Raw genomic sequence first — 16,870 nt, forward strand, 5'->3', positions numbered from 1 at the left:
ATTGATCGACACTTCATAAAGGAGAAGCTAGATGCGGGAATCATATGTCTACCCTTCGTGACTTCAAGTCAACAAACTGCGGATATCCTGACCAAAAGTTTGGCAAGGCCTACTTTTGAGTATTTGATAGACAAGTTGGGCATGATAAATATCTATGCACCAACTTGAAGGGGGGTGTTGGAAAATATATTATTTCCGGTTTTATTATTGTCTTTAATACTATCTTTATTTTTCTTTATTCTCCATTAAGGAGAAAATCAATTGTAATAATTGTATCTTCACTATATAAACCAGCCTAAGGCTGACGAATAAAACATTACAACTTTTATCTATTTTTTCCAATATTTTTCATTTTCAATATTAGTGTTTACTATTTAAGAATTTAAGATGCCCAAATAACACAATCTTCTCACCGTACTCCAACTGCATATAATTTATATCATCTTCATATATGGGGGTATGCACATTTTCCTTTGACATTATAGTCAGATAGATTATGATAGTCCTAAACATTATTAATTGTTCTAAATGACATAACTTTCAATGTGAATAGTTATTTTCTACACTCATTATAAACCTTTTTATGTATGTCCCACAAAAGCTTTAAGTCTTCCATTAAGGGATCTTAGTATATATATCATTTCCTAGTTACTTGGGTCCAAAAATCAACATTGTCAGCATCATAAACTCGTGTTTCTTACATAACCATGGTAGTAGGTTATAAATTAACATAATCATTAACATGTAATATGATAATTACTTTGAATACCATGCGAGTTCATTATATGAATAGACAATGCAAGACATAGTTTTCTTGCCCCTTTCTTGGATTTTGGGTAATCATATCACATTTTTCCCATTGAGGAAAATATGTCGGATGTCAAGATTTTTCATTTGTAATCCTATCATATACATGCCACATTAAGTGTTTTATATTTTATACATTCATATACATGCACATAAATCTTGCGATTAAAAACATAATACTTTGGAGAAAGCGATTGGGAACAAATATTTGTACTTCGAATGGAGGAGATATGAACTTCTAATGGAGAATATATGATTGTGTAAATTCGTAAGAATCAGAAGTTGATTCCCACATCCGGCGACAATGTTCCATTGTGAAATCAAAATTGATCGGTAAATGAAGGGACATGATTTGATGTAGCGGACCTAGCCCGGTGATGTGATGGATAAGGGGTTAACCTACAAGGTTACCCCACCAAATGGTGTGATTTCCTTGTTAATTAAGAGAAGTGATTGACAGTTGAAAGCATGAAGTGAGACGTGAATCGCGGTTAGCCATCAGATTGATTTGGATGACCAATAGAACTTTTGTACGCATAATTGCCTGCTCAGAAGGGAAAAGGACTCTACCTATTCTACGCTTTATTCTTTTGCTTTACTATTGGATATTTATCTTTGGGCTTTACGTGTTGTCCAAAACACCTCTAATAATGCACCTTAAATCAAATTTAATTATATCATGTTATAATATTATTCGACAAAATGCACGCACAAATATCTTTATGGTGATGTATAGTTGAATATATGTAAAAAATTATAATGCAAAATGCGAGATAATTATATACTATGACTTACTCCCACCGTCTCACAATAGGTGTCTTCTTTGAGATTTTCACACTTTTTAAGATAATGATTAATTATGTTGATTTCAATGTTAAAATGAATATCATTTACTAAAATAACCTTATTAATAATAGGTAGTGGAATAGTTATATGATTTAAAATATAATAAATAAGAATAAATTAGTGAAAAATAATAATATATATTACATTGATATTCTAAAGAAACAAATAATTTGAGATAAATAAAAATAGGAAAGAGAACACCTATTGTGAGACAGAGAAAGTATTTGTTATAAACTAATGATATTAAAAACTAACAACAATAAATAAGAAAAATGAGGAAAAAATATGTTTACAAAGTAAATGAGACTATATGTCTTTTTTTACGAGAAAATGGAACTTCATGTTGTGTATCTGAATCTAATATTGTGAAAACTAATAACTATATAACAAGAAAGAAACATAACAAATAACATTCTCTCAATGTATTCATATTTTTCATAAATAATATTATCAACAATTAATTTTATAAGTTTTTGTATGCTTTAAATTACTAATTTTGTTGAGGTAACAAACCTAAAATAACAAAGGTAGTATGTGTAAACGACAATGCAACAAAAAACCTTAACAAAGAAACAAAAATATACCCAACCTACATTTTCTTTAAGAACTTATATATTGTCCTAAACACCAAAGCATAGAATAAGTATCAAGAAAAAAATCAAATTCTAAAAATTTATTTATTTACTTTTCAATGGATGTTATTGTGAATACCCTAGAACAACCCTTATTAGAAAATGCACCACGAAAAATTCCCAAAACATCAACACAAAAGACAATAAGAAGAGCATTGAAATGCACGTCAAATTTATCTAATCTTCTCCCAACAGGAACAGTTCTAATATTCCAAACATTATCACCGATTTTAACACATAGAGGACAATGCAATACAGAAACAAACAAAATCATGACAGTGTGTTTATTAATGTTTTGTAGTCTCTCATGTTTTCTTTTATCGTTCACTGATAGTATAAGGGATGAAAAAGGAAAAGTTAGACATGGTGTTGCTACATTGAATGGAATTTGGGTTATGGATGGATCAGTTAAGCTTTCGGTTGAAGAGGCTAGGAATTATAAGCTAAGTGTTGTTGATTTGTTTCATGCATGTGGGTCTATATTGGTTTTTGGTGCAATTGCACTTTTTGATCAAAGTATTGTTTCATGTTTGGCTCCAAATCCTTCTGAGGAAGATAAAAAACTTTTTGAAGCATTGCCTATTTGGATTGGAGTTATATGTAGTGTTTTATTTTTTATATTTCCTACACAAAGACATGGGATCGGTTTCCCTCTTTCAAGTGATTAGTTACTTCTTTGCATTCATTTTACATTGAAAAATAACCATTAATACATGATTTTTGGTTCATCTTTTTTATGTGATACACGTACTATCATTTTTTAGAACAACTAGGAAGATATTTGTACATCTGCACGTATAAATTTATTTGAGTTTGTCATTTTTCAGAAAGACGTTTATTTTCTTTTTATTTTATTCGTGATGACAATAATATTTTAATAGCTTTTCTGCACGGGTAATATTATTTTTCTGAGATAAATTAATATTCTATTAAAACTGGAAATGTTTTGTATTCGCAAGTTAAAATCTCCTCCCCCACCCACCCCAGTTCCTTTAGTCAAATTTCAAAACCAAATTAACATGATTGACATGTAATAGAAATCAATTACCAATAAACTACTTTAAAACATTAACTAATATACATACATACAATTTTATCCAACACATACATCTCATAATCTCCGTAAAGATTCAAAGGTTTGTTCGCTAAACCCTTCACTTTAGCTTTATATAAATTCAAGAGGCTTTTTTTTCCTGCAAGATGCAAGATAGAATAGTAATCAAATTAAATACTACTAAATAGCAATGAAAACACACCCATCAAATCAAATACTACCAATGTGTATTTTCAAAAGTGGTTGGAAGCATGTCAAAATACCTGATTAAATTTCAGGTTCTCCACAAATCATTAAAACTCCCAATTAAATCTAAAGTTTTGAACAAAACAAATCAATAAACAAGACTCATTTATTATATTTGAAGAAAAATCCATCAAAATTGAAAGTTTACAAAAAAAAATGAACAAGAACAAAACCCATTTGCTAGATCTGAAGAAAACTCCATAAAAACTAAAACTTTACAAAAAAATACGAACAAGAACAAAACTCATTTGCTAGATTTAAAGAAAAACCCATAAAAACCAAAACATTGAAATCCAAACAAGATAAACAATGTAAGCAATAGTAATTGTACCTTGATTAGAAGATTGGAAATGAACAATGAAGGTTAGTATTTGTGTCATACCCCAAAAATGTACCTCTATTTTTTTATCTGACTTTTGGATTAGATTCATTTGCATACCATTCATGTCAATAACATATGTATCATACAAACACAAAAATATGATCAAACATATTCATAGATTCAAAGATTCATGTGCCTTAATCCCAAACCCTAAGTTTTGCTTGTGGGGATACCCTTTGTTCTTGTCTTGATCCTAAACCTTGGTGCTAGGGTCATGTGATGAGAGATTGCTTCTTGAGCCTTAGCACTTGTTCACTTAATCTTTCACTTTGATCATGGAAACCCTAATTTGATGTGACCCTTTGCTTAAGGCATTGTTGATCATATGGGTCGTCTTTTGACCATGTAGCTTGCAACCCTGGGTCCTTAAGTCCATTGTTGCTTATCTAATCATTTTGATCTTGTGTTTTGCCCAATAGTCATTTGGCTTGATCTTAACCCTGGTTCTAGAGGCATATGGCTTGAATTTGCTTTGGCTTGGGTTCACATGACTTGAGTTGGGATCTCCCAATCACTAAGGGTTGGCATCATGCCCTAATTCTTGCTTCAAGGCCTTGTTTTTTCATTGCATTGGTTGTGTTATTGCTTTGCTTAGTTGTTTACTTGTTCGTACATTCATAGTTCATGTCATCATGTTACTTCATCCATAAGTCACTTTAAGGGTTTGTCTTTCCATTTATTCTACCCATAAGCATATCATATTCATTGAGGTAATATGCATTCTTAAAATTCAAGCCATTGGGTTGCTTAGCCTGCAAGTTTTATTTGTCATCCTGATCCAATCATCCATTGCATTGCATTTCAAGAATCATCATAAGCATGATATTTTAAATCACATCATTTATACCTAAGTTGACTTTGGGTTCATTGTTGACTTTTTGGTCAACCAGTTGACCAAAGTCAACCAATCAAATTGTGATCTTTCTAAAACTTGTCTTTGTTTGCATACCATTTCCATATCATTTCAATAATTCAGTGATTAGGATTTGCTTTAGATTATGGCCTTTAATCATGATTCATTTAATTGATTTTTTGTTCCATTTTAGAACTAAGGCATTGAGCATATGACATTTATTTCATAAAGACATAGCAAATAAGGTGAGCTTTGATTTGAATTGAAATCACAAAGTTGTTTTGAAATTACAAGTGAATTTTTTAAAACAAGTATGATTACATAAGTTCATTTATGAGCATTTTACCAAATACATAGGTTATCCATATACATACTTTCATGCTACATGCTCTACTCCTAATGTTAACACCTCATGGCATCAGACTTGCAGCCCATTCAATCACACTTTAAACTCCATTTTGGCAAGGAAGCTAACCACACCAAACAACATCATTCCACATACCAAGTTGCAGCCCACTCATCAAAGAAGGCATGGCATAAGCCTACAGTCCCTTCATCATCAAAGCTGGCAATAGGGCCATTGATTTCTATTATACCAATTCCAGCAAACTAGCTTAAGCAGCATTAAGCATAATCTTGCATAACACACCATGAGACATGTTCAATTCAAGAAGTCATAACAATAACACATGCAACATTTCCAATAATAGCAATGTATCACAAAAGTCAGGCAGCGGTGCAACCTGCAGTAGTTCCAACCATGTATCACTCGAGCAAGCATCATTCTACAACAATCCAAGAGGCGACAACCTTGCTAAACATATCAACCTGCATCAACATTGGCAAACATCAACCTCCAACCACATTCAAGGTACCTGCAAACAACTAACAACAGTCAACATCAATCCATAACGCTCCTACAAATTCAAAGAAGTAAACAAAGGAACCATAAGCAATTAGCATTCATGGATATTTCATTGGTTACGCCTGAAAAGTGAAGATCAGTTCACTAGCTGACATGCTAACCAAGTGATGTTAGAACTCCACCACATTCATCAGCAACTTTCCCACAAAAAAGAAGCACAATAGCAACAGGGAATATCAATTCAATACACCAAGAAGCCTGTAACAATGCATAACAAACCTGCAGCAAGCAAGGCCAAGGCAATGCATCACCAAACAACATTATCCAAGCTCCATCCTATCATAATCCTACATCAGAACAACAACACAAGTTACAAACCATGACTCGAGATGCAGCAAGACTACCATGGACAAACTTGCAAGGATACACATTCACATCAAACCTACCTACAACAGACCTGGACATTTATTCACTAACTTTTCCTGCTAAGCATGAACCAATACTACAGTTATTTGACTTCCCTAACATATCATTAACATAATTTAATTACACTAACATGTCATGTGTTTAGCTCCTTCATTTTACAACTCAGCAGGAAGTTCAATTTGGATTGAGGAGGGGACCACCCAATTTCACTACAGACAAACTCACATTTGAGCCACTTGAGTCACATGGTTTTTGATGATACTCACACACTCACTACACACATAATTTGGATTAAGGGCTTGTGTTCTAGAACAAGGAGATGTTTAGGATAACTACTTGCCGCTGATTGAGTACACTTGCAATAATAATTTCCAATCAAGTATGGGATGGCCCCATTTGAGGTATTGTATGGCAGGAGGTGTATGACACCTTTGCGATTGTGTGAATATAGAGAGAGTGTGATGAATAGACCCGAGATTATGCAACAAACTTCTGAGAAGATCGATATGATCAAAGAAAAGATGAAAGCTTCGTAGAGTCGCCAAAAGAGTTACCATGATAAGAAGAAGAAAACACTCGAGTTCCAAGAGGGATACCATGTATTTTTTAGAGTTACCCTAGTAACCGGTGTTGGTCGAGCTTTGAAGTCCCTAAATCTTATACCATGTTTTATTGGTCCATACCAAATCTTGCGGAGAATAGGATGATAGAATAGAATATTTGATTATTATTAGTCATAAATAATTTCCTATAATTAGGATTGTATCATAATTACATACGTTACACATCGTTGTATATATACCCTATTCAGATTAATGAAAAGGCAACGCATTCCATTATCTTACATGGTATCAGAGCAAAATTGACCAGCCACTCCCCTAAATAAACCAACAATCATCATCTCCTACCTCTCAGACCAACCCACCGACTCCAATAAACTCTCCCACATCACCACAAATTCAACAACATCCACCTCCACTTACACGAACCATCACCACACGTAGCATGAAAGGCATTGTTAAACCCCGCAAAATATTTAACTTATCAATCTCTCACTCCGACCACACCATCTCTCCCATACCTAAAAATCCTAAACTAGCCTTATCAGACCCGAATTGGAAATCTGCAATGCAATCTGAATTTGATGCTCTTATTAGAAATAAGACGTGGGATTTAGTTCCCCGTCCTTGTGATGCTAATCTTATTCGATGTATGTGGATTTTTAGACATAAGAAGAATTCTGATGGCTCCTTTGAGCGTTATAAGGCTCGTCTTGTAGGTGATGGCAGGTCACAGATTGCAGGTGTGGATTGTGATGAGACTTTCAGCCCCGTGGTGAAACCAGCTACCATTCGAACAGTGCTCAGCATTGCTCTATCCAAATCATGGCCCATTCATCAACTGGATGTCCAGAATGCATTTTTACATGGTGATCTTCATGAGACTGTTTACATGCATCAGCCATTGGGTTTTCGCGACCTCCGTCATCCAGATTATGTATGTCGGTTGAAGAAGTCATTGTATGGTCTTAAGCAAGCGCCCAGGGCATGGTACCAACGCTTTGCTGACTACGTCGCCACTATTGGTTTTCGTCATAGCACATCAGATCACTCTCTCTTCATATATCGACAAGGTTCAGACATCGCCTACATTTTGTTGTATGTCGACGACATCATCCTCATTACCTCCACTCAGGTCCTCTGCAAATCAATCATGTCACTCTTAGCATCTGAGTTTGCAATGAAGGATCTGGGTCCTCTGAGTTACTTTTTGGGTATTGCAGTATCTCGTTATCCTGGAGGTATGTTTCTCAGTCAAAGCACTTATGCTTCAGATATCATTGCACGTGCTGGCATGGCGTCTTGTAAACCGTCAGCCACTCCTGTTGACACCAAACAGAAACTCAGCACCTCCTCCGGCACTTCTTATGAGGATCCTTCCATGTATCGGAGTCTTGCGGGGGCCCTACAATATCTCACCTTCACTCGACCTGACATATCATATGTTGTTCAGCAAGTTTGTCTTCATATGCACGCCCCTCACACGGAACACATGCTTGCTCTTAAGCGCATTTTGCGCTATGTTCAGGGCACCTTACATTTTGGATTACATTTATCACCATCTCCTATTACAAAACTGATCTCCTACACTGACGCTGATTGGGGTGGATGTCCTGACACCAGACGGTCTACATCTGGTTACTGTGTTTTTCTAGGGGACAACCTTATTTCTTGGTCTTCAAAAAGACAACCTACTCTCTCCCGTTCTAGTGCTGAAGCCGAATATAAGGGAGTTGCCAATGTTGTCTCAGAATCGTGTTGGATTCGCAATCTTCTCCTAGAACTCCATTTTCCTATTCCTCAGGCCACTTTGGTGTATTGTGACAATGTTAGTGCCATCTATCTATCTGGTAATCCTGTGCAGCATCAGCGCACTAAGCATATTGAGATGGACATTCATTTTGTTCGGGAAAAGGTCGCGCGTGGTCAGGCTCGCGTCCTTCATGTCCCATCCAGACATCAGATTGCAGACATCTTCACCAAAGGACTTCCTCGCATTCTCTTTGATGATTTTCGGACCAGTCTAAGCGTCCGTGAACCTCCCGCTTCGACTGTGGGGGTGTGATAGAATAGAATATTTGATTATTATTAGTCATAAATAATTTCCTATAATTAGGATTGTATCATAATTACATACGTTACACATCGTTGTATATATACCCTATTCAGATTAATGAAAAGGCAACGCATTCCATTATCTTACATAGGAGAGGTGGCCTACAGACTGTCTTGCGACAACCACTTGCTAATCTTCATGATGTATTTCATGTGTATCAGTTGAGGGATACATTTCAAATTTGTCTCATGTAATCCAAGCGGATAATATACATGTGACCGATGTTGTAGTATTTATGTATGCTCACATGTTGGAGCATCTGGACTGACATTTGGCCTTTGAGCATGTGTGAGCAGATATGAATGTGTATGAACTTTGATGTTTTTATGTGTAGTGTAGTGGTGTGTTCTGACTGACTTTGATCAGACTAACAACTATTGACTGTGTGTGCATGCTAACTAATTGTGTTTCTGAATGTATGAAGCATTGTGATTATGTAGCAACTACATTTCATGTTTTCTGATTGTGCTACTTCTACTGCTGCAACTGTTTTCTTTGTGTGCTTGTGTGTTGTATGGTTAATGCTCAACTTATGTTGCACATCTTGTATGTTTTTGAAAAGTGTTGTTTTGCCAAAATTTTCCAAAGGGATTGTTGCTCCTTTTTGGGTTCGTTGCATTATGCAAAACAACAAGGTATGTTCAAGCTGTTTTTGTGAAGAAATGACACATGTGAAAACATATGTGCAACATCTGACCTTTGTCATTAGACCAATGTTGTAGTTGTTATTGCGTTATTTTCTAGTTGTTTCAATCAAATTTGTTGCTATATTTTAGCAATGCATTTATGTAGATTTGTTTGATTAAATTGGACGTGATCAAATCAAATTTAAATGGATATTTAAGTTTAAATTAAAACAAATCATATCTTTTGTTGAAGGCTTTTGTGGAAAAAATCAAAAATAGAATCAAACTAAATCTTCTACAATTCTGGACGTGATCAAATTACCATTCGAAAGGCTCAGAATCTGCATTCCTATTTAAAGAGACTAAATTCCATCTTTGAAGAAGAAAACCAAATATTGAAGATACCTAGTGTTAGGCTTTTATTTGAGTCATTTGTTTGTGTTTCTTATACACCATGCCAGCGCCCTCTTTCATATCAAAAGGTATAATGTTAGTTTGTTTAGTTGAGTTGTAATTTAACATTCTTTAAGTTATTTATTGAGGTGATCACTTGGGATTAATAATTGAAAGAAAGTGAGATAAGTTCTCATATTTAGGGGGAATCCTAAATAGAAAGTCACTAGGATTAGAAAGAGACACTAGACGACATGAGATTTCTTATAAGACTGATTGTACTAATTCAAGATAGTGAATTTCCTTTCTTGGGTAGAGCGCCCCACAGACGTGTATGTGGTTTCACCGAACAGAATTAATAATTCTTTATGTCTTTTTATTGCTTTATGCATTGATCATCTTGTTTATCAATTGTTTATGCAAGGTAGAACTATAACCATTCAACTTGTAGTCTAATTGTGTATGAGAGGTAGAACTATAGCCACTCAACTTTTATTTGACGTTGAGATTGAGAAAACGACTAGGGAAAATTTAACATATGATATTGAGAAACAACTTCAAAAGGCCTACACAAAATCACCAATTTGATCGACATCAAAACCAATTCTCAGTGAAAGACGTTATTAACCTACTAAAGGTGAGACTTACATAAAAGTTTATGATTGACCTAAACAAAATGTTGCCCGATTGAAAAAAGAAGAAGAAGAGATTACACACATTATAATTACAATTACTGCACACTTGTGTCAAATGTATACAAGTTGTAAACTATATTCTATATATAAGGATCAACTCACGATTGTGCCGGACATATGATATTTATATCCCTGTACAAAAGAACAATGTATCACAATGAGAAAAAATAACTTTCAAGGATCATCCAAAATATAACTCTATTCATAATGAGATGGATTTAAGAAAAAAATCAATTAAAAAACGTACATGTATAACTATAAAACATAATTAGAAAACTACCCATTTAGAAAGTAATTTATTTTCTTATATATATATATATATATATATATATATATATATATATATATATGAAAAAAATATTAAAAATAGTTAGAGCAACTCCAAATGGAAGTTATTTCATAGTTTTTTAGCCTGACAAAAGTGGTATAAAATTTGGGAACCAGTACACTTGTCGATTTTTTAATTTAAAATAACCACTAATTTCAATTTAAATCCCTAAATAACTTATTTTAAAAAAAAAACAAAATAATCACCTTTTATAACTGATGTGTCAGTTGAACTGCCGCATCTAATAAAGCTATAGAGGAGACGCCAGTAGCCTTGGCGCATGCTTGCAAAACCAATGCATGTATGCGCCATATGCATTGACGCATGCATGTGTGTATGTGTGTGTGCGTCATATGCATTGGCATATGCTTTGGTTTGCTACTTCTATAAATACCACCATCGCATCTCCCATTTTATTTCACATCACAGAACTTCTTACCCTCTTCCATTTTCCTCCAATTTCTTCAATCACTTCTATTTTCTTTCAATTTCTCCAATCACCTTCAATTTTGTTTTCCTTAATCATGTATGAATACATTCATAAGAGAAATGCAAATTTAATTTTTTTCAGCAGTCGCACCTCCGATAAAGATTCAATTTTGGAATATATATTCGTTTTAATGTCTTAATCGGACGTTGGACAGTTGGTTAGAAGAAGAAATTGCAAATGGTGAAAAGATTAGAAGAATTCAATGGTTTGAGTCCACATCAACCAAAATGGAGAAGTGCATTAATGGGTGGATACTAAGACTGATAGAGACGTTCGCAAGATGATGCATGATATGTTCAAAATTATTTTGATGGTTGTAATCGCTTAGTTATAGTAATGTTATTTTAATTGTTATAGTTGTTTGTGTTGTTGTTTATGTGTTGCTTGTGTGTTGAATGTGTTGTATTTGTTTGTGATGGTATTTCCTCACAAAATTAGCATATTAAATAAATTTTGTTTTTAATATAAAGCAAAAGAGGTACATGTAAAATTATCTTGTTGTGCTTGTTCTGAACTAGGATAGTTAGTACAATTATGACCTAACAAAGCAAAGCATGCGCCAATGCATATGACGCACACACACATGCACACATGCATGCGCCAATGCATGTGACGCCTACACGCACTGGTTTTGCATGCATTCACCAAGGCTACTAGCGTCTCCTCTATAGCTTTATTAGATGCGCCAGTTGAACTGATGCATCAGTTATAAAAGGTGGTTATTTTGGTATTTTTTTTTGAAAAATAGGTTATTTAGGGATTTAAATTGAAATTAGTGGTTATTTAAAAAAAAAATCACACTTGTCTTCTATGATAAATTGTTGCACTTTGAAGCAATACGAAATAATAAATTAATAATAAAAATTAACCATTGCAGTGTAATGTTGCTTTCTTTCTTCCTTTTTTCAATTTTTTTCTTTAACAATTTATTTATTAATAAATATTTATATATTAAATTTATTTTATATATTTTTTTATAAATAATACTATTTTATAAAATTTAATTTTCCTTTACCAATTTTATAATAATTTTTTTATAAAATTTAAATTTAATAAGGACTTTCTTCAACTCGTCCCATGTGGTTATAGAGTTTGAAGGTAGAGACTGGAGCCAAACTCTAACTCTATCTCTTAAGAAAAAGGGGGAAAGATGTAGTCTAATCCTTCACCATTTGCTTTCACTGTGTCTGCGTACTGCACAAACACTGACAAATGTAAGTTAGGAGCGTCTGTAGGACTACCTGAAAACTGGTTTTGTTGAACGGTTGATAACATCAAAGGTTTCAACTCGAAATCGTTTCGATTGATGGCATGGGCAACAATGATGTTATGTGGTCCTGCTTGCGATGGAATATCATAATACTTCAATAGACGATTTTGTGGTCTTTCGACCATAATTGGTCCCGGTTCTGAAACTGGACAATAGGATTTGGAAGATTGTATTTAATACGAAATTTGTTTATTCGGCATTTTAAATCAAGATAACGCTCGATATCGTCAATTGGTTGCTCTAACACCTTACTATGAGAGCGAGTGTTTGGTATACAATTGACAAAGAAAAAGAAAATTTGTTGTCTTAGTCTATACTGCACAACAAAGGAATCACAATATTGACTAAATTAGTCCTCGACAACAGCGCCAAAAACTTGATCGCGTCCAGACGTGTCTGTCGGATGATGACTGCAAGTCCACAGTCTATCATGTAGTTTTAAAAGATTATCGAACCCACAGAGACTAATAGTCAAACTAATGTTATCTATCGTTGCAGTGCAAAGCTAAGGCTAAAGGTTATAAGGTTATGAACGAAAATAAAGATACTAATTTCTAAAGGTTTAAAAGTTACGATAAAACGAGCCTGAAATATGGATTCAGTGTTCCTAAATGCTTAGGTAGAACTCGGGTACTAAATACGACTCTATTATGTTATGTAGAAAATATCAACTTAAAAGTCCAGTCTCACACTCTCGTGCTATCGACAAAGACCACACCTCATAACCACAAGATTTTACTCTCGCTCGCCCGTCCTAATTAGAAAACGTATTTTGAAAGTAAATGAGATCCTAAACGATGTCTAAAGCGCTCTCGCTGTTTTTAGGATCGATGCCTAGTTTCCATTATCCGGTTCCTTCCTCACACTCTCACGCTATTGGACTGAACCTTGATTTGTTCTTCACTCTCGTGCCAAAACAATAAAACATACATTTGGAAACTAAAGGTAGAACATAATTAAATCATATATTCGCGCCTATTATTTCTATTGAGTCCTGTCGGTAACGACGATCCTCATACGTCGGACTTAAGATAATTTAGCAAGGCATGATATTAATTGAAAGCAACATGATTAAAGCATTTAAAACTGAGAATATCATGACATGCAAGTAATGAAAAACGGTAAAACATACAAATATTAAAAGCGATAAACCCCCCCTGAAATTACGTAAAATGAAACTTGAATTAAATTGGACTTGAAAATGGCAGCAAGCTTGTTCTTGATCCAAAGTACAAATGATACGGGAATTAAAAAGGTGTGACAATCCCTCGAAGTGAGTTATTGTCACTTTACAAGTAATTTTCTACCTAAAACTAAGAAGAAATTTTGACAGAGCTTCCACGCGAATTTCGATGGATCCCAAACACTCAAAAAGTGGCTCTATATATAGAGTTCAGGCCCTTGGCAACTGCTTGGAACGTGTAGACCTAATGGAGGGAATGGAGGTTGAGAAACTGCTGGAAAAACTGCCCACTACGCAGAACTGCATTCTGCATGATAATGTCGAACACCATTAGAGGAATGACGAACGTCATTCCTTCAAAACTTAAGTGACATGGAAGGCATTGGAGGTGGTGAACACTATATAGCAGATGGCGAACGCCATCTGTTCAGAATGGCCAAATCGGCTAACAACTGCAAATCAAATAAAATGAAAGTAAAAAGCGATAAAATACATAAAAACATAAACGTATAACATGTGAAATAAGCCTAAAAAACACGATACGATTTCTGGTTATCAATGATCACTTGGGATTAGTAATTGAAAGAAAGTGAGATAAGTTCTCATATTTAGGGGGAATCCTAAATAGAAAGTCACTAGGATTAGAAAGAGACACTAGACAACATGAGATTTCTTATAAGACTAATTATACTAATTTAAGATAATGAATTTCCTTTCTTGGGTAGAGTGCCCCACAGACATATATGTGATTTCACCGAACTGGATTAATAATTCTTTATGTCTTTTTATTGCTTTATGCATTGATTATCTTGTTTATCAATTGTTTATGAGAGATAGAACTATAGCCATTCAACTTATAGTCTAATTGTGTATGTGAGGTAGAACTATAGCCACTCAACTTTTATTTAAGTTGAGATTGAGAAAACGACTAGGAAAAATTTAACTTATGATATTGAGAAACAACTTCAAAAGACATATCCAAAATCACCAATTTGATCGACATCAAAATCAATTCTTAGTGGAAGATGTTATTAACCCACTAAAGATGAGACTTACAAAAAAGTTTATGATTGACATAAATAAAAAGTTGCGCGATTGAAAAAAAAGAGAGAAGAGATTACGCACATTATAATTACAATTACTACAAACTTGTGTCAAATGTATACAAATAGTAAACTACATTCTATGTATAAGGATCAATTCACGGTTGTGCCGGACATATGATATTAACATCCATGTACTAAAGAACAATGTATCACAATGAGCAAAAAGAAGTTTCAAGGATCATCCAAAATATAACTTTATTCCCAATGAGATGGATTTAAGGAAAAAAAACTCAATTAAAAAACATACATGTATAACTATAAAACATAATTAGAAAACTATCCATTTAAAAAAATATTATATATATATATATATATATATATATATATATATATATATATATATATATATATATATATATATATATATATATATATAATATTAAAAATAGTTAGAGCAACTCCAAATGGGAGTTATTTCACGGTTTTTCAGCCTGGCAAAAGTGGTATAAAATTTGTGAACCAGTACACTTGTCTTTTGTGATAAATTGTTGCACTCTGAAGCAATACGAAATAATAAATTAATAATAAAAATTAATCATAGGAGTGTACTGTTGCTTTCTTTCTTCCTTTTTTCAATTTTTCTTTAACAATTTATTTATTAATAAATATTTATATATTAAATTTATTTTATAAATAATCTATACCTATATATAAAGGGGATACACCCATTTGAAGTGGCCTATTTTTCTCCCGATTTTACCCTTATATTTTTTAAATAATAGATGCATTGGCTTACACACATAAAATCCAAGTGTAAATGGGAGTTTCTGTGACATCACCAAAATTTTCACTTTATAACTTCTCACGTTTTTATTCCTATTATCAAATTTTAACTCCTACAAAATAGGAATAACAGTTACAACATATAGGAAATGACAGTTTAATTTTAAATGGGAGTTTCTGTGACATCACCAAAATATTTCCTTAACTTCTCAATATCAATGTTCTTATTATTGGCTGCTATAAAAACAATTACCAACCATATTTATCTTTCACCATAACATAAACCTTCATCTCTCACGTGAACCACCACCAACAACGATCCTACGAACATTCACGATTTTCATTTTTTTCATTTCCTCCGGTTACAACAACAACCAAAAGCACCGCTGAACTTCCGACATCACCGTTGAACTTCCGACATTACCGCTGATACATCCAACGGTCAACCTTCGCGATTGAACAACCTTGCCAGAAACTTCTTGAAGATATATGAAATTCTAACTTCTATCTATGACTTCTTTGCTTTATGTGTTTCGAAAGCAACACTGGAATTTTCGTTAGGATTCGTTCATATTTGTATAATCAACTTTTTTCACTTATTTATAGTCCTCCATTATGCAATTGTGAAAGTGGAAAAGAAAAGTGCATTAACAAAAAGAAAGAAGGTGAACCACCACCAACAACGATCCTACGAACATTCACGATTTTCATTTTTTTCATTTCCTCCGGTTACAGCAACAACCAAAAGCACCGCTGAACTTCCGACATCACCGTTGAACTTCCGACATCACCGCTGATACATCCAACGGCCAACCTTCGCGATTGAACTGCCTTGCCAGAAACTTCTTGAAGGTACGTGAAATTCTAACTTCTATCTATGACTTCTTTGCTTTATGTGTTTCGAAGGCAACACTGAAATTTTCGTTAGGATTCATTCGTATTTGTATAATCAACTTTTTTCACTTATTTATAGTCCTCCATTCTGCAATTGTGAAAGTGGAAAAGAAAAGTGCATTAACAAAAAGAAAGAAGGTTCAAAGTTTATGGTGTGAGATTTGTCATATTAGCACTTTTTCAAAAGCTGTGATGTTCATATATTTAGGTACTCATGTAAATATCACATGTAAACATTATAGGAGTGATAAAGTTATAAAGTTACACCTTTTATGACTTCTTATATGTAAAAATATATGGACGGGACAAAAATTATAGAAGTTACTTTATAAAACGTGTATTATTATAGAAAAAGCATTAAGAAATTAGTAACTT

The 16,870-nt window shown here is 33.7% G+C and overlaps 1 protein-coding gene across 1 annotated transcript; it reads left to right on the forward strand.

The window, feature by feature from the left end:
* Window positions 1–2,344: 2,344 nt before the first annotated feature.
* LOC127103276 (protein DMP7-like) lies at window positions 2,345–2,953 on the forward strand. Its single transcript, XM_051040548.1, has one exon. It carries the CDS (start codon window positions 2,345–2,347, stop codon window positions 2,951–2,953), a length of 609 nt encoding a protein of 202 aa, XP_050896505.1.
* Window positions 2,954–16,870: the final 13,917 nt, after the last annotated feature.

Source organism: Lathyrus oleraceus, chromosome 7 (assembly GCF_024323335.1).
Source record: "Lathyrus oleraceus cultivar Zhongwan6 chromosome 7, CAAS_Psat_ZW6_1.0, whole genome shotgun sequence".
Classification (NCBI taxonomy): Eukaryota; Viridiplantae; Streptophyta; class Magnoliopsida; order Fabales; family Fabaceae; genus Lathyrus; species Lathyrus oleraceus.